Genomic DNA, 23,758 nt, shown 5'->3' with positions numbered 1-23,758 from the left:
CCCTGGGTCACAACACGGTACAAGCCAGTCCGACCGGGCCCCGCCGTGGGGCGGTGCGGCAGCGCACGTGTCCCGGGCCCGCCCGCCCGGCAGGCACCGCCCCCGCCCCGGCCCCCGCCTCCGCCCCCTCCCCGGCCGGACACCGAGCGGCGCGGCGGGGCCTCCCCGGCTGCTGCCACGGCGCTCGGCTCCCGCCGCCCAGCGCGGGGCAGCGCTGCCGCCAGACAGCGGCCCGGCCGCCGTGCACCCTCCTGCCGCTGGGCATGAGCTCCGGCTCCCCCGGCGGCCGCAGCGGTGCCAGTGGCGGCGGCGGGCGGCGGAGGAGGCGGCGGCGGCGGCGGAGGAGGAGAGGGGGGGCCCCGGGAGCGGCGACCTTCGCAGGGAGCTGCCGCGGCGGGAGATGCGCTTGCTCCCAGCGGCGCCAGGAGCAGCATGTTCACCGGTGCCGACAGCGCTAGCATCACGGCCGGGCAGCCCGAGGCGGCGGGGGCCGCCGCCCCCGGCCCGCTGGGCTCGCACGGCCCCGGCGGCGAGGCGCGCCGCCGCAGCGCCCCGGCGGCCGCCGCTGTGGTTGGCGGCGGCGAGGAGGAGGCGGCGGAAGACGAGGAGGACGAGGATCCCGGCTCATCCCGCTTCGTGCTGGCGGCGGGACTGGGGCTTCTGGCTGTGTCCGTCGTCCACCTGGGGCAGGAACGGGCCGAGGCAGGGGGCGGCGGGCCGCCGTGTCTGGCGCTGCTGCTGCTCCGCCTCGCCCTCTACGTGGGCTGCGCCGCCGCTGCCGCCGCGCTGGGTACCCTGATCGTCCTGATGTGCCGCGGCCGCCGCCGCCTGCCGCCGCCGGACTTCGCCGCCGCTCCGGTCCGGCCGGTCGCGGAGGTGAGTAGCGGGAGGGGAGCGGAGCGGGCGGTGGCCGCGGCGCGCCCTCCTCGCCCGGTGGCAGCGGGGGGTGGCGCGGCTCTCGCTCCGCCGTGGAACGCCGCGCCACCCGAACCCGGTGTCCTGCTGTCCTACCGCGGCCGCAGGAGCCTGCCCGCACTCTGCCGGTCGGCGGGGCTTTAAAAAGTTGTTGAAGGGTAGCAGGCGCACCGGAAAAAATCAACACTTTGCTCCGAGAGAGACCTCTGGATTGCGGGAGTGCTCGTAAGGTGATTCACTGTGTTCGCTCTACGGTGGCTGTGTGTCAAATCCTTTTCTGCTCCTTCCATTGAAATGTCACTGGTAAAAGAGGTAGCTGAGTGTTCCTTTAATGTGTTCTTTGAAGTTGGACAGCTTCAGATAGTGTTATCGTAGTGCCATTTTGTACTCAAGCCGTTGCAGAGCTCTGTGCAAAAGGGAAACAATTTCATTTTCTGTACCTACTCCAAAATGTACTAGTTCACGAGCTCTTTGTAACTCACAGCTTAGTATTTTTCGGGTTCTTCTGAATGGGACTGATAGCACGAGACATTTGGAAACTTTCCTCCTATCCACAACCCTGTTCCCCATCATTCAGTGCTTGGGAGCCGATCCTAGATGAGGCTGAAAAACTACTGCTGAAAACTGAGACTCTGCCCACACTCCTGCTTTGCCATGGGTCACGGGGATGTGGTGTTTAATGTTACAGCTGGCGACTCCAGCCTGGAGCCCTCGGCCCCTCACGGTGGCTTCTAGGTGTGTTAACACATGGACTGCTGCAGCAGTAAATAGACTGTACTGTGAAAGTGCGGTTTCCCTTTTGTAGTGTCAGAGAGCACTCTGAAAAGGAAAAGGAAGGGAATTTGTGTCACCTGGGTGTGCAGCCTAGCTGTTCTGGTAACCCAGTTTGTTACATTTGGTACACGTCCGCTTCTCGGCAGCAGTAAGTAAGTAACGCTGTCACGTGTTTGCGGGGCTGCAGTCCGTGCAGCTGAGCTTGCAGAACACAGAGGGTGCTGGCAGGGCAGAGAACCTCATACAAATCACTGGCTGATACAGTTGTCTTTCTGTCTTTTCAATCAAATTGCTAACAACCTGTAGTAATGGTTTATTCCTTCATTCGTTGACCTAGGGAGAGAAGGAACCTGTGTTTGGGAGCAATATTCTTTTCTTGGTCTGCATTTAATGGAAGCTGGCAGAGTATTGTTGCCAGCCGGGGTAATTTGGCCGGGGGTTGATGAATTCAGTGAATAATACAACTTGCAAAGGTGCATTCAGGATATATGTGTTTGTCTTACCAGTAGAATTTTTTTTAAACATCTTCTTTGCTTTGAATACTCAAGATCATACTCAGCTTTCTGAAAGAAGTGAACAATAAATAATGTGTATGAGCATTAAGGAGGGAAGTAAAAAAGTGTAATGCACAAAGTGATAAGCAAAAGGTGGGTACAGCTAGGGATAGTTCAGCTGGTTTTTGTCAGAGGAGTGCTAGGTACGCAGATGTGTGTTAGGTGCATAAGCACCTTCTAGTAAAGGACTACATGCTTTTGTTCTTAGCCATACAACTATGTTACACCAAACAGAAAAAATATGTAAATGGATCAATTGATCATCAAAACAACAATTCCTATTGCTTTGAGATTTACAAGAATAAATGTTTCAGTGTTAATGCCATAGCTCCAGTGGCATTTAGGTACTTGTATACTTATCTGAACATCTGAGTGAGTTAACTTACTTTTACATAGTACCAAAAAGATCTATACATAAACTTATCAATCTAAATCTCCCTGCTGCCACAATAAGGATCAACTTTCAGATTTGTGAAACAGCCAATTTAATTTGGGAAGCCAAGATTTGAAGAAACAAAAAAGATTCATTGCTTTCTTTGGCTCCTCCTTTGTGAAAAATGTAAGCCTACTGAAAAACATAAGCTTACAGAACAGCAGTGAAACTAGAACTGTCCGGAAAACAAATAGCCACTTCTGTTACTGTGCCATCTGCACTTTCTTTTTGTGATGTGTTACTGTGCATTTCTCTTGAGGATGTTCTCCTGTTTTGTTCATCCGTTGTATTTGTATATATAAATAGTGCACACCTGCTGTTGCATTGTGTGGTCTAATTTGTAGTGTTTGTATTTATTGTAGCTCTATGGGATGTGTTTGTTGTTTCAGAAGGGAATTGAAATTTTGTATTTAAAATTCAGTGGTAAGGCAGCAGTACCTGCTAGAACTCTTTGCCCAGGATTATTTTGTTACCCTCTCCCTGATGCCATTCAGTTTTTTCTTTCCTCCTTCTTTGTACTGTTCCCAAAAGTTTACTTACATGAAAGGGATGTTGAAAAAAGGAGTGAGTTATTTTACACTTTCTATTTAGAAGATGTAATGCCTGGCATCTTAATTGGGTTTCTCATACCTTCAATTTATAGTTCTGTTGATTTTTTTCTGGTATCAAGTGGCTTCAGAACTGCAAAGCTTCTTGAAGAGTTTTTCTGAATCTGATTTTGTATATGTGTAGCAAACTTTATAATTGGAACTTCAGCAACATGTAGGTGAAGAAAATAAAATTGTCTAGATAGGCAGCCTATAGAAATGTAGGCCATTCACTAAAACTACCTGATGTAGTTAGTCTTTTCATTTTACATCCTTTTGCATTTACACTGTTTTTTTATGATTCAGTTGTTACTCGCATATTTTTCATAAAGCGTTATGATCCTTTTGTCTTTTCTGGGAGCCAGTAGCAGGATGACAGTAAAGCTATAATTTTTCCAGCCTTGTTTTTTCTTTTCCTCAAGAATAAGGAAGAACTATCTGTTGGCCTAATAATTGAAAAAATGTAAGGTAAAAACCTTATAATGACTGGCATCTCACTCTTCATGTGTTTTATGTTCAAAATTTAGAAAAATCACCCCATGTGATTTTTCACATTGGGGTTAAAAAATGAGGAAACAGTAAGTATTCAGGAATAAATATTTACTCTAGTTGTAGTCAGACTCAACTCTTGGAAAGCTAGTGGGAGTACTCTTGACCAACTTCAAAGGGAAGTTGAATGAAGTCCCTCATGCTGTGCTGAATAAAGGGATTTTTCTGTAGGTTCTCAATTCAACAACCACTTAGCATGCGAGAGTTCAATGCTGTTGATTTTCGTGGACCTGTTCATGCAAGTGAGGAAGTGCAGTGTTGCAGGTTTGGACTTCAGAAGAGCAAGGTACATATGTTTTTTTTTTTATTTTGCTTGAACTTGCAACTAGAGAAGCCATCTTCTTGAATGTGAAGCTGTGCTTTGCCTATTTTTTGTGTAATTCCTTTGTTACTTGAAAGGTGAAGACCTCCTCCTGAAGTCAGGTATCTCAGAAAAAACATTTGAAATCTGCTGAGAATTGCAGATCAAGCTGGGTGCTTATATCCCCATGATAAACTGTGCTTTCAGTGTATTTTTTCTGTAGGTGACAGCTCTGTTCACAGAAATAATCTGGGCAGTGTCTTGGCTTCCACATAAAGATCTGTTTTGTTGGAAGAGAGGTGTACAGGCAGCTCATAATAATGTCTTAATACTTTAAGTACTTGCAGGTACTGATAATGTCGGTAAATAGTTTCTATTGATATTGAAATAATAGGAATTGAATGAGTCCTTGAAATTGTACATTATGTTATTGTCAGGTATTTTTGAGCACTTTGCAGGAGTTGTTTTAGGATAAGATGATGTGTGATGGAGGAGAACAGCAAAAAGGCATGATGACCCAATTGTACTTTAGTGAGAATGTCTGTTTTAAAGGGGATTTTCATTTCTCAAGGACCGTAGACTTGTTCATAGCAAAGATAGTCCTGGGTTAGAACATGTATAACCCTTCAAAATTCGAGTTTGCTCCCAAAGCTCCTTTTGCCTTGTGTCATTGTAGAGGGAGATGGCTTTGGCTCATGTGAAGAACCATGTTAACCAAGTTAGTGGGAAGGGGAGGGAAAACACTTTTCCCACGTTTGTGTGAGTTGTTTCTCTGCCAAAAAAACTGGCAGAGACAGGATTTTCTTTTCAGTATAATGTTTTGACTCTGATTCAAAGCAAAAGCTCCAAGTAACAGAGAGTTGGGTTATCAACTTCGTTTAAATAATGCAAAAAACAGTGATTAGTTTATTAGATTTAAGTACTGCATTTCAAATTCAGATTAACTGATGCTCTGTATAGAGAAGGATCTACATAGTCTGCCTGCAGCACTAACAGAAGGATAGTAAATATGCTTTTTTTTTCCCAGTAAAAAGGGTACATGGATTTTAATGTCCTATCTTTAGTTTCCTACAATTAACAGTTGTCAATTATTTTTAGTATTTCTTTAAACTCATCTCCTGACACATTTGGCCACTATTGTTTACTGCAGTTTAATAGCTCTGAATTTTGAGTGAGAGTAAACTAACACTCTCCCTATCTGACCCTGAAGCCAAATCACACTACATGTGATCATGTTTTATGTTCCTAGAGGCTTGTTCCATCCTTGAACATGTATTTTTGTGAATTTGCCATTAGTGGAGGGGGCATGGGTAAAGCTTTTTTTCATTTGATCAGGTTGTCTTTGAAATATCTGGGTCCTGGAACGTAGAATTGCTTTTTTATCCAAGCCATAGGAGGATGTGTTGTGGAATGGAAATGGTCCCAATCTTTCAAATGTGATGGCAACTTAAATGAGGTGGAGTATTTGTCATGGTATCCAAGCTGAGTGCTCTGCCCTTTGTGAAGAACATAAGGGAAGCAGAGAGAAAGGGCACAGAGTTTTATTTTCCTTCACTGTTGGAGTTTTGCCATGAGATGAAGCTTGGGAAGGTAAGCTTGGAGGAGCCCCAGCAGCTGTGGAAAGTGGAAGGTTTGCCATCTGTGGGCATAAATTTCAAGTGGGATGCAAATGAGTTCTTGAGGATAATAAGTAGTTTGGAGGAACTGTGAGGGAGAGGAGAAGCTTCCTAACTCCTTCAAATTTTGATCTGTATGCCTTAGTAAGACTTTCAAGGTATTTGTGTTTTTTTCCAAATCTAAAGCCAAGCATATTCTCTGCACAGGGGATATTTAGAGCTCTGATATTGCAGGATTTTTGTAAAAACAATAGCAGTCTCTGATTGTGGCAATTCTGTAACACTTTAGACTGTTCTGGGCTTGCAAGCAGATATTTGGATCTACTGCCAGTCTTTTAATTGATGGGTTGTTTCTGGATTGAAAAGAGAAGATACATTTTGTGTGTTTTTAACAGAACTCAGAGTCTCATAAGTTTTTTCTTAGTTCTGTCTCATTTATAGGGAAGTCAACAATGAACCTTTGATGGTCTGGTTGAGTTTACTACTCGGAAAGTCCTGAAATCAAAATAATGAAAATATATTTTAGCAATTTCTACCAATTCCATGAATATTTTAAAATGTTAAGGGAATGTTGCATGAATTGCAAGTGATCTATTATAGTTCAGCAGGGGCCTGTGGTTTGGACGTTTCTGGTACAGTTTATTTTTAGGGATCTGTGGAACATCTGTTATAATTTGGGATTTATAAGCCTCTTCAAAATTGGAACTTTGTTAGGATTGCATATGTTGACTACCTGCAGGTGCAACTTTGGAGTGATAGCTATTATTACAGGAGACTGACCTCGGGAAATTAAATGTTTTTCAGATTCTGTCACTCACTTCTTTGTCCCATAACTGTGTAGCAGTAAGCAGACTTAGTTTTCCACACATTTTTCATGATCATGTATGTTTAGAGGTTTCTTTTATCCATCATGTATATTTAGAGGCTTCTTGTCTTGTTAAGCAGTCCTTTCTGATTCCTTTCATTGGATCTTGTGTTGTTGTCAGCTCTGCATTTTATTGTGCTTGACATTTAATTTTCTCGACTTTGTGTTAGATTGACATGTCATATTTTGCTGTGAATGGGCTGTTTTTACCTTTGTAAAGACTGCTCCTCTACAAGAACAGTGTTTTATGATTGAAAACATAACTAGGGAGCTAGCTCTTTTCTCCTGATAACCAAGCTCTGCTAAGTCAGTGAGGATGGGTGGTGGGCTCATAGAGATCTTTCTGTCCAAGTCTCTTGCAGAGAAATCCTAAGGGTGGCTATATAATCTTTGTAATAAGGTTAAGAGTGAAGACATCCTAAATTCAAGGTGTGCTTTGACATGGAAAATAGTATAGGCATGTATCAGAAACATTCTGAAAATAAAATCACATTAGGTTCTCTTGTATTGCCAAGTCCTTGTTTCTTGCTCTCTGCAAAGGAGAGCAGCAGAATTTACCCAAGGGAAGAGCCAATTACATAGAATATTGTACTTCAAGTGCCTAAAAAGATAAATTATGTAGTCATGAGGGGAATAGATTTGTGTTGTGTCTATGGGAGGTTTTTGCGACCAGTCATTCTATACCATTTTCCCCCTATTAAATATGCACAGTGAAACAGAACAAGTTAATGGTAATAAAATGAATGATGATGGTTCATTTTGCATGTTTTGTGGCACTCTTGAAAACAGAGAACACACTATAAAATGCGTGTATGGTGAAAAGTCATGTGCAGGGAGGGTATAGCAATAGACCTCACAGGAGTTTCTCTCTGGTTGCTAAGCTGAGACTCTACAGCTCAAGCATGATTTTGTGCGGGCTTTTCTGGCTTGCCAGCAAGTTAGTTTTCATGCCATATGGCTCTTTTGGCCTTGAAGTATAGGCCATTGGTTCTTGTCATCTCTTTTTACAGAGGAGGAGAGTGTGGAAATGTTCAGTAAACTGGGGCTATGCCTGTATCTTGGGAATTAATTTAAGACTTTATTTTGATGGCAATATTAAAAATTCCAGCACAGGATAATGCTGTATTTATTGCTGAGCAGCAATTTGAATGCTAACTTAGCAATTATTTTTTGGCTGTACTGATGAAGTGAAAGTAATATCTGGGAAATGTTTCATTTTCATATTCTTATCTGTCTGGTATTCTATGAAATCTCAAATGAAGAAAGTTGTGCCCTGATTATAAAGTTTTTACACTGCTACAGTTTCACCAGTTTTAGACATGGTACAGTTAAGATTGAAGATCCCTATCTGGTAAACAGAGTTTACATATTCCAGAAGTTACTACATTAGTAAAAATAATGATATGATATCATAAAATAATTACTGAGATAATGATGCCTAAGATAATAGGATTAACATGCTTTAAGTATGTTGACTTCTAAATTGGTAGTTATGGTATCTGTTAAAGCTGACTGTGACACATACATATTTGCCTTGTGATCTTAAATGGACTATAAGTATATATTAAAATATTAACTCTTGTGAATATGAGTTTATTTTTGCATCATTAGTTGAAATAATGTTTGGATAAGAACATCTATATGAAGTAATATGTGGATAAGAACACATCTATCCACATCTGTTAAATATAAATTTATGGAGAGTTCAGTGAAGTATTGTTTGAGGCTGTGACTCTTTATTATCAAGGTCCAGTCTGATGTTAATGTATGTTTTACAAAGATAAGAGGAAATTTAATAGGGCAGCAGTGGGAGGAGCAAGTAACTATGAGTGACTGGTTGGTTTGTGTATGCTGAAGTAGGGGCAGTTTTTCCCTTTTAGATCAGTGATTGAACTGTCTCATCCACAATGCCCATTTATATTTTGGCATCTGTCATGATCTCTGTTCAAGTTTTGTTGTAATTGAGTTAATGTAATAGGGATAACTGTAATTTTTTCTCTGCTTCTGGCCTTAATTCCATGGCAGAATAAGGCTGCATGTGGTGTGCCTGTAGCAGGTGCCTGCTGCTGTGTTTTAAAACTTGCATTTAATGGCAAATGTTGCAAATGAATTTCTTGATTGTGGAAGTTACTCCCATGTTCCACATGCTTTGCCATTTATTGAGTGTTGTTGCTGAAATAATTTATTAATTCTTTATTATTTAACATTTATTCTTGTCTTCAGACCTAATTTAAAATTACTATATAGTTTAAACCAACAAATGACATTTATTTAATTTTTGTATCTGTAGGAGACTGACCCTAGGACAAAATTTCAGGTTCAATGTCAGGCTTTTTTTTTTTCTTGGCCCATTCAGACTGTTGTTTTCTTAATCTTAAATAGTTTTCAAAAGTATCAAACAATGAGTGTTGTTCAGAAGTCTACAGGAAATGCACACGTCCTTTTTTTTTCAGCCTGTAAGCAAAGTCAAAACTGAGGAAAACTTGAAGTGTTCCAGGAAACAGGCCTCCCTCTTTTGTTAAAAACCTCATTCTTAGCATGTATGTTCTCTACCCCTACCCTTTCAAGTCCTTTTGTTAAGTTTTATTTATGTTTCAGTCTGGTTTTTGTCATTATTTACCAATAAAACCTACAGACAGGAACCCAATTGTCTCGACACCAATTAAAAAAAAAAAAAATGGAGGGCTGTGATAGTGCAAGTTAGGGCATAGAGGAATATGCCAGGTTTTAATCTGCATAAAAGAGCATCTAAGGTAGAGCTTTGACTGTGTTAAATCCATTCACAAATGTCTTTGGTTCAGTCAGGTTTATGCCAACTATTTAATGAAACCTAGCACCATTTTTCTTTAGATGAATGACATGAAGAAAAATGTGAAAACATTCAAATCTAAGCTTTCTAGCTGAAAGGGTTTTCTACATATGCCCTCCATCTGACTTGAGTGAAGGGTGGGAAGAAAGTCTTTCAGTGAAATATGCTGTATTTTTCATTCTCTCAGCTGTTAGAGCTGAGCTTGGACTGAATTTTCTGAAATCCTTCTGTTATCACAGGTGTTGCTTATCTGCATTACCAGGTTGTTACAATTGTTTTTAAGGTGTTTGGTGCTATGTCATCTAACTTGGGGGTGCCTGCTTATTTAATTAATTCATCACTATTATTGCCACAGAAAGCAAACCTAAACTAACAAGGCTTAAATCTTGATTCTGCTAAGTGCAAGTTCATAAAATTGGAAGAAAAAAGGAGTTTGATCAGCTGTTTTAGACAAGGCACCTTTAGATCTGATATATTATTAATAATAAATTAACAGCTCTCTGAAGGGTCATCAAGGATCATGAATAGTTCAGGTTGGAAGGAATATCTGAAGGATAACTAGTTCACTTTCTTGCTCAGAGTGAAGAAGATTGAGAGATGGAGACTCCACAGTCTGTCAGCACCCCTATTTTGATACTTGAGTAGCCTCATGATTAAAATAGTTTTGTCTTGTGATGGGAATTTCCTGTGTTGCAATGTTTCCTAATGTCCTCTGTATCTGCAAGAAGAGTCTGGCTCCCTTTTCTCTGTAGCCTATCATTCAGTAGTTGGAGACAGCAGTACGGTCTCCCTGAAGTTTTTTTTTTTACCAGAATCATACGTTAATAGTGGAATAATCTATGTACCTTCTTGCAACTAGTTTTGAAAGGAGTAATTTGGTGAGCACTGCATTGGAGTACTTTCTGATGCTTTAGGCCATAAAAAATGCTTCCTGCCATGTATGTGATGCAACTGTTGATGCCTAAGTTAGCTCGAGGTCATTGACCTCCATGCATGTAGGGCTCAGTTCAGCAGAAGGATTAGCCTTGTAGGATACCCAAGCTGGCATGAGTGTTAAGGAAGCTGGAGTGTGGCAAGTCAGGATTGTGGGCTCATGTTTAGGAGTTCTTTCTTCACAGAAAGAACTGAGTGAGTTTGTTTAATTGGGTTTTCCCTTCCCCTAAGGTACTTGGGGTATTTCATGTCTCTGTGAGTCTTTTTAATTTTCTTAAATAATGCAGTTTCCTGCTGCAAATAAAGGAGAAAAATCCTGAAGTAATTGTGTGACTGGAATTAACACAGCTTTGTGTTGAGGAAGTGTGATAACATTAGTAGCCAGAGATGATGTATTTGAGCCTTACAAATAGTGTTAGGTGACCTTTCAAAGAGAAAAAAATACTTTTTCCTACTGTTTAGCTGGGTATGGCTTAAACTTTTATCAGTGCTCAGGTCAAAACGGAGCTTGGAAATCTATAGTGGTTCACTAAATACTCTATTCTTACACCTCATCAACTACAGTCTTAATAGTTAAGGAGGACTGCACGTGGAGGCAAATGTGCTGAAGTCTTGCTGCTCCTGCCATTGGTAGTATTGTGAAGGAGGGAAGAAATCAGCTGAAAGAGCACAGTCATGGTCTCAGAATAGTGACTGGAAGAACTCTAGGGTGTGTTGCTGCATTCATCCAAAGGGTGGAACAAATCAGCTGTGGGTAGGGGGGCAATCAAGGCATGGAAAGTACCTTTCCAAGTCACTTTGCTGTGTGTTAGGTGTGAGCAAGCCTGAAAAGCTTTATTTTGCTGTTAAAAGTAGTGCATAGACTCCTTTATCTAGGTTCTATTAGATGAGCTTTATTAGACTCTACATGCATGTACCTGAAGTAGACAATAAAACCATTAAACCAAAATACAGAGTATTAGCCTGCAAATTGGATGAAATAAGGGTATATTACCTCTAAGAACATTAAACAATGTTTTTACTTTGTATTTATGCTGCTTTCCTGTTCTCTGTGTGGTGAATGTTGGAAGGATGAGGATGTTTGTGAAGTGCTTTCCCCTTATGAAGGAGAGTAAGCTCCGAGCTCAGTGGGAAGTTTCTATTTCTGTTTTGAATTATATTTCCTTCTATATAAATACATCATGAGTCACTGCTGTTTGTCTATACCCTGAAAAATGTTTCTCCATCCACCCACCTGTTTGGACACTGTGGGAGTGAATACTCCAATAAAGACAAATATTTGTATAGGACAGCAGCTTAAAATACAGAGGGCCAGAAGTATCTTTGAAGAAAGAAGCCCAAAATAATGTGAACCAAAATTACTGTAGGAAATCCAAAGGCTTGTCTTTTGTTTTAAAAGTAGTTTACAAGGCTAAATGAAATCCATTGTCAGAGTAGGCTATAAAAATGTTCTATTTGCTGTGAAAATACTGAATAAAACAGTTCCAGTTGTTTTGTTACATGCATGTCATATTCTCAGTGCACTGTCTAGCAAATGAATATAGCTCCTTTCTACCAAAAAAACTTTACTTAGGATAATTTTGCAAGTTGTACAATGTATGATATACAAGTATTAATATGTGCTTAATGAACAATGTATAATAACCTAATAGACAATTGACATTCCTCTGTTTTACTGTAAGAGGTGACAATATTTGTATAAAGACCAAATGATACAGTACTATTACCTTGAATTTCAGTTTTATTCCTTCTGTAACTTTTGATTTATTTCTTCCTCTTATGATGTATGTTCTGTTTTAATTTCAGAGTAATTGGTTTGGAAGCTCTCATGATTCAATCCAATCAAGGAGAGTGGTTATTTCTCACAATATGGATAAAGCACTGAAAGAAGGTGAGTCTTAGGTGCATTAGAGTCTGAATATCTCTTGTCCTTTTAGTAAACCATAACTGCACATTATCTCAAGACTTTAGAATAAGACCATGTTTTTTTCCATGATATAAGGTGTAACAGCAAGGTCTTAGTCTTCTCAAGAAATCCACTGTAGTAAGTAATGTGATACTGCTTTTGCTATTCAGCTGATATCTTGTCATTGTAGTGGCTGTTTTTTTACAGAAATACATCAAAATACAGTCCTTGATACTTATGCACAAATATTAAGGGGTAACACTTAAAATATTCTTGTCCGGATTTTCCTGAATTAAGAAATCCTGTAGAGTCCTGCGTACAGTCTTCCCATTTAGTGCAATTCTTGCCATTAAAACTGAATCTAAAATCAACATTTGTATTTCTGCCTGATGGAGTATATCAGCCTTTTGTAAATATTTTATCTAATTTTGAATACTTTTTCCTTTAAGATTTCTTTGCAGCACTTTTTCCTATATTTTTCATAAACGGACAGTATCTTTAAAAATTGTCATTGCTTAAAATTGGTTGTCTTATGACAATTTGTTATGTTTTTAAAGTTATGTTTATGAATAGCTATTAGCAGGGAATGTAGCAAAATTATAAAATTGGAACACTACCTACCTATGCCATTGAATTGGATGCATGAGGCCATCCCTACTCAGTAAGGCTGAAAGAAAGTTACTAATACCTAAATGATTCATTTCTCAGAGTTAAGTACCTTATGTGTGACAGCTCATGCCTTTCTGCTATTTTTTTTTTCAGAGTAGTTTTTACCCCCCAGCCTCACGCTGAATTTTGGAGAGCAAACTTGTCAGATTTTGTTTTATTTCTTCCAGGCCTAAGTGATGAAGCCAACTTCTTTGTTTTGCAGTTTGACAAAGATGAGTCTACACTTTTTGCTCTACCATACAAAGTGTTTTTGGTTTGAAAGGTGTCTGAGTCATCTTCAGTTTGAGATACTGAATGCAATTATTTTGAAATACTGAATGCAATCCCAAAAGCAATAGTTTATTTTTTATTAGCACAAAATGTCTCTCTGAAAATAGACAGGACTTATTGCCTGTGACAGTTCTGAAATTTGTAGTTGTCTTGATGTGAATGGTGGGGATTTTTTGTTGCTTTTTTTCCCCTCACAAGTCTGTGGTTAAATAAAACTTTATTACTAGTAATATAAAAAATACCATCTTTATTTTTGTTTCCAGTCGTGCAGTGATTAGAATTAAAGTATTTTTAAATCCCAGGAATTTTGGACAACTTTTTGCTGTCTAGATGTAATGTGTTACTCAATAAAATGCTTTAGAAAGCCTTATTCATTAGCCAGGAGACATTCAGTTGTAATGAGGTTTTCATCTTGGGGACCAGTTTGGATTCCTAGTGCCTCTTGAGGTTTTGGGATGTGGAGTTTTTTGTGTGTGTGTGTGTGTTTTTTTCTCTTAACAGATTTTACTTTTCTTTACATTACTTGGAGATGCATGGATGATGTAGTCTGATTTCAGAAATGCTGTTGCTGGGTATGAAGAGACAGCCCGACAGCCCTTTGGCTGATTCTGATTTGCTATTTCTTCAGCTGTGTTTCATCATTGCATAATTAAGTTGGCCTGGGGTTTACTGTTGGTTGCTAACTACCTTGCCCCCCTCCAGAACTGCCTGTTGTCTGTTAAGTCATGCCGTGCTTTTGCTGGTGTTAGAGTCAGGCTGTGTGGTCTTTTCTCTCTGAGTTTAGTGTGGTTCACCTGAGGTTCTGTGTCACTTCAAGCTACCACTTGCTTTACTGCTTTTTTCCTGATGGTCCCATCATAGTCTGTTAATGTAGTTGGAAAGATCCTTGGTCATATTCTTGGTTTAACTGAAGGAGTCACACATGTTTCTGTTTCAACCATCAATCTTAGTTCAATAACTATTATATGTTTAGATAGTTTTCCTGTGATGGTCACTGGCTGATAATAGTTGCCTATGTCTTATATAGCTTCTTGTTTTGCTGCAGCCCATGTAATAAAATTGTTTGGAATCGTCCTTTTACAGTGTGCCTCACTCTAAACACCACCAAGAAGGAACTCTGCACATGTTGGTTTACAGCTCTGCCCTAAATGTCTTTGTTATTTTCCATTAAGGGCAGAGCAGTGTAACAGGTTGGTACTTCAGAGTGCTGCTTCATTATTAATTATGGGATACTTGCCTTAGCAGTAGATACAAGGTAGAGGAAAGCTGTGAATTAGCCCTGCCACAGTGTGTTGTAGTTTAGGAAATCTAAGTGTTCAAAATCAGAACACGCATAAGGTCACGAAGAGATTTTTCATGTTGAATGTGTCAGAAAGAAAAGGCCTTTAGTTGTCAACCCCAAGTCTCCTTTTCAGCTGGTATCACTTGAGTAACTAACATTGAAATATGTCTTTCAGTACTTTTCATGCTTTCTCTTGAGCGATTTATTTGATTTTTGTTTGACCTTCGTTTACCTTACCAAAAGAGAAGATAAGCCACTTCTACAAATAGCCTTTAGTGTTCCCTGTTGCTTGTCTGGGTTCCATCTATACAGTGGTGTGGTAAGATGGCTCCTGAGAGAGCCTGTGCCCAGTCGCACTCGTGCTGCTGTGCACAGTGTGTACTGCTTGGGTTGGGGCTGCAGCTGCCAGGAGATTGATCTGCTGGGAGGGTTGCTGGCCTCCCAGGAACTGAATTTCATTTTCCTTTTTTATTGCTCCAAATCCTGCAGTCTTTTTGTTGTTTTTTCACAGTCAGTCTTTGTCTCTACAGTTTTAGTAGTGCCAAGAAGAATGGTCTTCATGTCGCTTAACTGCTTCACTGGGTCATTTTTGAGTAAGTAAAACAGGCCATACCTCAAATCCTGGTAGAGCTCTACTGGTGAAATTGTTCTGCTGTGAAAATTCACCTGTTTCTTAGAACTTAAAATATTTCCTGCCAGACAACCATTTCTTCTTTCGGAGTGGGTTATCTTCCTTCAACCCTACCTTGAGATGATCTTTTTTGAAATATTTTGGGTATTTAATTAGATTCTTTCTATAAATTAGATCTTGCCTGTCTGTGTTGATCCTTAGGATCCAACTCTGTTAGAGATGTAAGGTTGTACTTGCCTTTACAGAAAGATTGGGGAAAAAGTCTGTCTCATTTCCTGACTTAAAATGTGCATACTGATATTTAGAAAAATAATTGGTAGTGACTCTTGCTGCTCTCTATTTGGAAAGCTGGTGGGTTTTTCTATTTATTTATTATTTTTTTAAAAAATATTTTTTCAAAAAACAGCTTTCAAACCAATTTTTTTTTGGTCCACAATATCAGCAAACCAATTTGAATATATGTTGTCTCTGCTGTTTGGATTCAAACACTTGAAGCTAAGAACTCTTGGTAGAGGGTGCATGTGGAAAATTATTTGGACATAAATTTTGCTGATTTTTTTATTTTACTACTATGATTTTTTTCTGCATAAAAAAAAAAAACAACAAATGCCAGGAAAATTGCAATAAAAATGATTATTTGGGAACTGGGAGACTGTCAGGGATTCCTTTTGCACAGGGCTGATCCATCCATACACAATGATAGCATCCTGCCATCTAAACCTGGCAGTTTCATAGAACACAGATTTTAGAAGAGCCCTGAAATCTTTAAACTACTGTCACTAGTTCACGGTCACTGAAATGTTGGCATTTAAACATCATTTTGTCAGCCTTTTACACCATTGTCTAAGTAAAGATTTAGATTTGAGAATCTTTGAGTAAAGATTTGACCATGAGAAACTTCAGTAAAGCAAATATTAAGCATAAAACCTCATCCTCTTGTATAGCTAAAACATAATGAAATTTAAAATACAAAAAGTGAAAAACGGCCTTCATCTCTTTACATTTAAATATTAATGTCTTGGCAATTATAAAATTGAATATTCAGAGTATTTATTAGTAATTTTGTTAGTAATTGTAACCATCTTTAATGTAGGGGTTTTAATTTTTCGTTCAGGTTTTTGTTGTCATTGTTTTTTGTTGTTTGGTTTTTTTTTGTCTGAATTGGCTTTTGGCAGGGGGAAGGGTAGTGGCTGTAAGAAGTAAATAAGCATTTAGCTTTTACTTCTCTAGAACAGTGGTTTGACAGGTACTTGGCTGTAGTATAGTCTCTTTTTTCCTATTAGTTTATTACTGAACTTATTTTTCTAAAAGTATATGCATGCTAGATCTAGTGTTGTAATAGCAGAGAATTCTGGTAGTGATTCTTGGCTTTTTGATGGTGGTTTCCTCCTGCAGGATCCTAACACAATTCACATTACCCTTGTATTTCTCTTTTATGGGTTGGCATGCTTATTGCTGTAGAGTAACTCAAGGCAGTATTGTAGCTATGCCTTTTCTTCTTTTTTTTCATACAGTTACAGGAGATTTTTGGATTTGATCATGAATTAATGTAGTGGTTGTGGATTCTCCAGGGTTTTCAGGAAAGGACAGTTACTTGTTGAAACTTGGAAGTTTGTCTGCATTTGCATAGAATATTTATGCTTTGTTTTTTAATATTGCTTTGAGAAAGAAAGTAGGCATTTAATCCTTGTTATTCAGATTTTTGTTATTTTTAATAAAGTTGGAAAATGAATCTTAGCAATATAAAAACTGTCTAGTGTGCAGTTCTGCAAATTGCAGATTTGAAGCCAGCCGGATCTGCAGACCCTGGTGGTGCCACTGAACCTCTCTATGAATGAATGTGGAAAAGGGATAGCAGTTACTGTAGGACATGTGTGGGAATGAAGGGAGGGTCTAGAGGGGTGTCCTCACTAAATCTCCACACAAGCTTCTGGCTCTACTCCCAATACTCTTCTAGTTTACAGTATTTAAAAAGAGTAGTTGAACAGGCTCAGCTTCAATTTCACATGGGAATGACATTTAATCACATTGTAATAATTTGGGACTTGGATCTTCTGAACTAATTTAGAAAACCCAATAGAAGTTTCTACAGTTTTGCGCCAGATTCATTGTGGTCATTGCATTTGATTTGATCAGAAGAAATTTGTTTTATTTTTGTAGTGGATGAGTTAGTGGTTTCTGTCCTGAATGTGTTCTGCTTATTTTTTTATTCCTTCCTTGTCTTCTGACTGTTGTTTTCAATGTTTTGGAGAACATGTAGTATAAAAATAATGAGAATAGATGCATGAGCAGATTTCTTCTCTGAAGGGAGCAAGCTGCTCTCTATAAATTTGTTACATTTGTTTTCTCTATTTTTTAGAGTGTTGAAAAGGCACCAGCTGCATCAGTGGGCATGAAACTGAAGCAGCAGCTGCACCCCATGGCCAGGATGACACCAGGCAGTGTATTACCCAGTCTTAAACTGGTTGCTGTTTGTGTCTGTGGCTGGTGTCCTTTTTAAATTTTATTTGTTTAAAAGCTGTCTACTGCTCACTTGGACATACATGCTGCGCTCTAAAGAACCCTGAATTTTATAGAGAACAGCACTGTTCTCTGTAATAGTTGTGATGCAGGAAAGGCAACAAGATTCAGAAGTGACAAGGAAACTACAGAAGACATGTAAAGTAAGAGTTGTAGAACACAGGTGCAGGAAAATAGGGTTTAAAATAGGGTTTAAATCCTTTTAAGGTGTTGAAAGTATGTAACTGGAAGAGTTAAACACAAATGAAATATTTCATAATTGTATTGTTGAGTTTTTGGTCATGATTGAAGATCTTTTGTCTCTAGCTAGATACTGCCGATAGATTTTGTGGTTCTTTTGCATTGAGTGTGACAGAATTAATGAGTAGCTAAAAGGAATCAAAAAGAATGTATTACAAAGTGTGCTGGAAACTGGGATCATTTTGGTGTGGAGTTGCTTAAAAATTAATAAATTACTATATTAATTGTATTAAATTATAATTATGTGAGATAATATTAATTAGGTAATATAAATTATTGTGTTATAATTTATTAAAAATTAATAAATTAATGGTCATTAGGAATATATTTTCTCTGAAAGACAATATGTCCTTAAGGGATACAAGTTCTGCTCTTGTGCTCTTTCTTTGTGCAGCTCTGTTGACTAGACTTCTGTTGAAGCCACTGCTTCATACCGTAGCTTGTCCTCTTGAGCAAAATATGCTGAAGAAATAGCTACTTTGCACCCTTGCAGAGAATAGAGAGGGTGTCTGTAAGAAAATCTGGGAAGTCACTGCCTGCCAGTGATGCTGATTAAAAAATACCACAATGCACTTGAGAAATTACTGGTCTCTTATGGATTAGATGAAAAGGAAGAATCTGTGCTGTGGTCAGCTTTCCATAGTGTTTCAGACCTTGCAACAGAAGAGAGTAACTAAGCTATAACAAAAAAGGTGGCTGCAGAAAGAAGTGGGGACAGCTGTGAAAAAATAAATTCTTAAAATGTGTTTTGTTGGAAGACTTGAGATAAGTAATAAAACGTCAGATTTTAAAATGCTATTACCCCTGTTCTGTGGTGTCTTGACAGATTATTCATCTGCTTATCAGAAGACCACTATTTTTATAACTGTTTTTATCACTCAGTACTATTTGTGGGTAAGAGTTTTCAGTGAAATATTTCATCTATTTTAGAAGAGTTTTTTTTTTGAAGTTCCTATCCTGCTATATGGCTCTGCATACTTTTTTCTCTCCTGGATTAGGAAAAAAAAAAATCAAACCTGTTATGTATTTGTTTACAGAACTGTGGAATTTTTTTCTGAATTATTAATTAAAAAGTCTTGAAATGATTTAGCAAAAGGCTTTTAACTATTTATTTCAGCCTACTCATTGAACCGATTACATTTCTTTATCAACTTTTTAGCTGTTTCTCTGGAAATGTTTTTATCAAGATTATGTTAGTTGAGGTTTGCTAATTTTGCCTGAAATGGCAGGTGAAAATATTTAAACCAGTGTCCAATTAATATGCTATTAGTTCACTGTTTCCAGTGCCGGGGAGATTTTCATAACTTACATGATTTAGCAAACAAACAACTTCTATCAAACTGGAAGGTAAGAAATTATGGAGTCTTATGATTACTTTGCACCGTAGGCTTACACTGATAAATAAGATGGACTTCTGATATGAAAGTTTGAAACCAGGTTGTTTAGTAAAGACGTTGCTCAAATTGCCATGACTTTATTATCCCCCCTTTTTGTTGTCTGGTAGATGCAAATTGACTCTTACAACCCTAGCTTTTCCCCCATCTTGTTGCAACTGCTAAATAGTTCATGTGTTCTCCCTGAACACCTCCTGCTCTCTCTTAGACCTCCAGGGACATTTGCTGGAGTGAAACATCAGTGAAACTGGTGACACACAAATGCCAAAAAGCAAAGTCAAAATGGTAGAAGACAGTGTTGCCAGGGGATTTGCAATTACAGTAATACTGGTTTTTGCCTGTCGGTATGGTTTGGAATGCTTCATCATTTTTGAAGTTCATGTAGTCTCACTAATCCAGTTGTTCTCTCTTAGCTCTTCTGATCCTGTAATGTACTTCCTGTGGTGGTGTTCTGTGTTGTATATATCTTTGGAAATCCAAAAATATTACCACCTCCCCTTTTTAGCCATGACTTTGGAATGGAGACGATTCAGTTCCTATGCAGAGAAAGCAGGCTTTAGTCTGCAGCATTTTAGACAGAGTCAGATTGTATGATAGTTCATATAACCAAAGCCACTGCTGAGAGACAGGTATTAGTCTGAGGTTTGTGAGTAGCTGGTAACCTGATTGTCTGAGCAAATCCACTTAAAGGTTTTTCTTTGCAAAGTGACCTGCAATAACCTGTTGGGTGCAGATTGCTGTAACCTTTCCAACCTGACTTTCTTCGGTAAGAAGCAGATATGAAGCCTATTACCCATCCAGTTTTTGAGAAGGGTGGAGGGTTACATTTTTCCTATCTTGGTGTGCCTTGTCCTTTTGCAGATTTTGCTATTTATTGTTTTGTTTCTCCTTTTCAGTGTTTGACTACAGCTATAGAGATTACATCCTGTCCTGGTATGGGCAACTCAGCAGAGATGAGGGGCAGCTGTACCAGCTGCTCTCTGAAGACTTTTGGGAGATTGCCAAGCAGCTTCGACAGAGGCTGAGTCACATTGATGTAGTTAAAGTTGTCTGCAATGATGTAGTGAAAGCTTTACTCTCACACTTCTGTGACCTTAAAGGAGCCAATGCCAGGTAAAAACAAAACTGCAGTTTATTGGAATTTTCTGCTTCTCTCTTACAGATGTGCTAAATCAAAATGATGAAGACTGTGTATAATGCTTTTGTAGGAAACTGATAAAATAGTTCAAGCTTATTACTAGTTTTAGAGATCAAGCAGGCTTCAGGATATAAGGAAACATTTGGACACCTTTTTCTAAGAGTTTGGATTCTCTACTCTTTTCAGTGTAATCCATGAATCCTTTGTTCACAGGAGGAGGTGGTCTGCGTGAGCAGTTCGTGCACTGTGAACATGCAATGGAAAGAAGGGCTATTGTCAGTGCAGTCAACAGACAGAAGATAGTTATTTGCACCTTTCCCAGAATAGCACCAGGAGTAATTCCATTCAGTTTTCCATTTCTTTGAACCCTGGGAGGCAAAGACTTGTGATTTCTGTAGGTGGTCTGTCCTGAAGTAACAAGATTTTACTAGTAGAAAAATTGTTGGCTGTATTTTCTTTCTCTGCTTAAGTTATCTTGCTAATTTCACAAATTTCCTCTTTGGCAAGGATCTTTTTGTCCACTTGAAAAAGCCCTGAACACTAGAGTTTCAACCAAATTGTAATTGCAAATAGGAAATCATAGCCTATACAGCTCCCACATCTGAATACACAATTTGTCTAATTGTGCACAGAATTTGGTCTTGTATCTGCATTTTGGTTATTCTAATTGGAATATGCTTTGGTCATTCATATTTAGACTGTACATTTTATTGTGTGAAGTTGTTTTACCTACAGTTAGATGCATGTATTTTTGACACTCCATCAGACAAAAAAGAACAGTTGTGTTCTGTAAGTGATCAATCTATTACCATTGACACTTCTTTCTCTTCTGTATTAGAAGACATGGCTAATGTATTTGTGGTAGATCCTAGCTAATTCTTATGTAAGCTAATTCATAGAAAAAGAAAAGACACTAAAGGGTGGTTACGTTCAAGAAAATAAGAAATTGAGGTGTATGTACATGTACTTTTCAGAAGATCTTGCAGTGGGTTCTAGGTACTACTTTCTTTTAGCTCTGCAATGAAGTAGAAATCTCTTAGATAAAACTCCTAAGGGTGCTCTGATTTTTAAGTATCATGCTTGCAATTGATCTTGATTAGAATAACATGTTTGCTTTTGGGGAGAATTTGGTTTGAACAGCTAAAGAATGAGGAAGTTTAATTTTTTTGTTGTTTGTTTCTGTTTTTTTTTTTTTTTTAATCAGAATGTTCTTCTATTTGAAGCTGGAGATGTAGAACCTAGAATTGCAGAATGGTTAAGTATTATTAATGCTGATTGTTGGTGAGGTTTCTTATCTGCTGAGAATTATGGCCACTTCATCTGGTCTTTGTTGGATTGTTATTTCCACTGTGTAGAACTAAAATAAATTCTTTTGGTTGTTTTCTGGTTAACTTTTTCACTTGGAAGTAATAAATGAACCTTAAGTCTGGATAACAGAGGCAGTATTAATATGGGAATGAAAAAAGTCCTATCAAGAATTAGTGTAATAGCAGGTTAGGAAAAAACCAAACAAATCAACCCAACAGCTCTAACTGAACAATTTATAGAGGCTGGAACTGGACTCAGTGACTGTTTTTTGCAGACTGCAAGGCTATGAATTCACAAGGAGAAAGTTCTGATTTTCATGTGCTTGACAGATCAGCAACATGATGCTGAATGATGCATGTAAAGCTCTAGACCATCCTCATGCTGCTCATCCAAACTTGTTCAAAAAGTCCAGGGAGCTGTATGGAAATTGCATAGGGCTGGCCATTTCTTAGCAGGTGGAGAGACAGCTTAGGTGCTATGTATAGGCTATTGTGAAGTCAGCAGAAAGGTGACATTGTGCTCATACACTATGGATGGAATTTGTGCTGCTGAGTGATGTGAGCATGCATGCAATAAACCTGAAAACCCAGCAAATATTCCAATAGTGTTTTCTGTTTAAGAGAATTTGTAGTTTTAGCAAGAATTTGAGTTTTGTACAAATTGTCTACTGCTCTGGCATTTACTGTGCTAGAACATGCTGACATTTTAAGCTATAGACTGAGAACTAAGAAGTATGCTTTTTCTAGCTTGGAAGCCTTTAATTATCTTCTATATTGTTGTCCTGGTTTTCAGCTGAGATAGAGTTCATTTTCTTCCTAGTAGCTGATATGGAGCTGTATTATGGATTTAGGTTGAGAATAATGTTGATAACACTGGTGTTCTAGTTGTTCTTAAGCAGTGTTACGCTGTGTCAAGGACTTTAGCTTCTCACACTGCCTGCCAGTGAGGAAGCTGAGGGGGTGGGCAACACAAGAAGCTGGGCAGTGAAATAGCCAGGACAGCAGACCCCAGCTGGCCAAAGGGATAGTCCATACCATATGGTGTCATGTTCAATATATAAATTAGGTGAAAAGCTGCTGGGAGATGTTGCTTGGGAGCTGGCTGGGCATCAGTAAGCAGGTGTTGAGCATCACTTGTTTTATATATTCTAATTCTATTATTAATCATTATTATTATTAATTTTCCTGCCTTTTCTGTTCTATTGAACTTTCTTTGTCTCAAGTCATAGAATGGCTTGAATTGGAAGAGACCTTAAAGGTCATCTAGTTCCAAACCCCTGCTGTGGGAAGGGACACCTTTCATTAGACCAGATTGCTCAATGCCCCATCCAACCTGGCCTTGAACAGTTCCAGGGATGGGGCATCCATGACTTTTCTGGGAAAACTGTTTCAGGGCCTCATCAGAAGAATTTCTTCCTAATATCTAATCTAAACCTTCTCAGTCTGAAATCATTGCTCCTTGTCCTGTCACTAGAGGGTCTTGTAAATGGTCTCTCTTCGCCTTTATTTTTGACTCCCTTCAAGTACCTGAAGGCTGCAATTAGGTCACCCCAAAGTCAGGAATTTTACCTTTTTTTCTTATTCTCTTCTTTATCCCACTGTGGGAGGGTGAGGGAGTGAGTGAAAATCTGTGTGGTGTTCAACTGTCTACTGGGTTGAATCACTGTTGAATTACCACAGTTCAAACAAAAAATTTCATCTTCCTAAGGTAGGGAGTGCAGATCTTCCTGATCTGCTTGTTTCTGTTAATGTTTTAAAGAGAGTAATAAATGTAAATTTGCATTCACATTTCCTTCTGTATCTCATAATGAATCCAGTTAGTTTTGGATGATAAATATAGAGGAACAGAGTCTGTAATTAGTGGGAGGTATCTTTCCTGTTGGGATACCTCTTGAAATGCTCCATTGTTTCTGCCACTGAGTTTATACTGCAGCATGATGGCAAAGGGCATTTTGTCTATTGTGTGGCAGCTTATGAAGTTTTAAATGCCTCTAATACTGTATCTGGAGGGAGTGCCACCTGAAACAATTTGTCTTGCTTTTCCTATATAACAGATAATCCCCTA

At 39.0% G+C, this 23,758-nt stretch overlaps 1 protein-coding gene across 1 annotated transcript in view; it reads left to right on the top strand.

Annotated features, from left to right (window-relative positions):
• The first annotated feature begins 142 nt into the window (after window positions 1–142).
• The window catches only part of SNX25 (sorting nexin 25), an 81,393-nt gene continuing 57,777 nt past the window's right edge, over window positions 143–23,758 (top strand). The window contains exons 1-3 of the mRNA XM_030271238.4: window positions 143–876; window positions 12,143–12,227; window positions 20,145–20,361. Of these exons, the coding sequence (XP_030127098.3) occupies window positions 433–876; window positions 12,143–12,227; window positions 20,145–20,361 (746 nt within the window). The 5' untranslated portion in view covers window positions 143–432. The remainder of the gene's footprint in view (window positions 877–12,142; window positions 12,228–20,144; window positions 20,362–23,758) is intronic.

This window comes from Taeniopygia guttata, chromosome 4 (genome assembly GCF_048771995.1).
Source record: "Taeniopygia guttata chromosome 4, bTaeGut7.mat, whole genome shotgun sequence".
In the NCBI taxonomy this organism is placed as follows: Eukaryota; Metazoa; Chordata; class Aves; order Passeriformes; family Estrildidae; genus Taeniopygia; species Taeniopygia guttata.
This window is presented reverse-complemented; position numbering and strand designations above follow the sequence as displayed.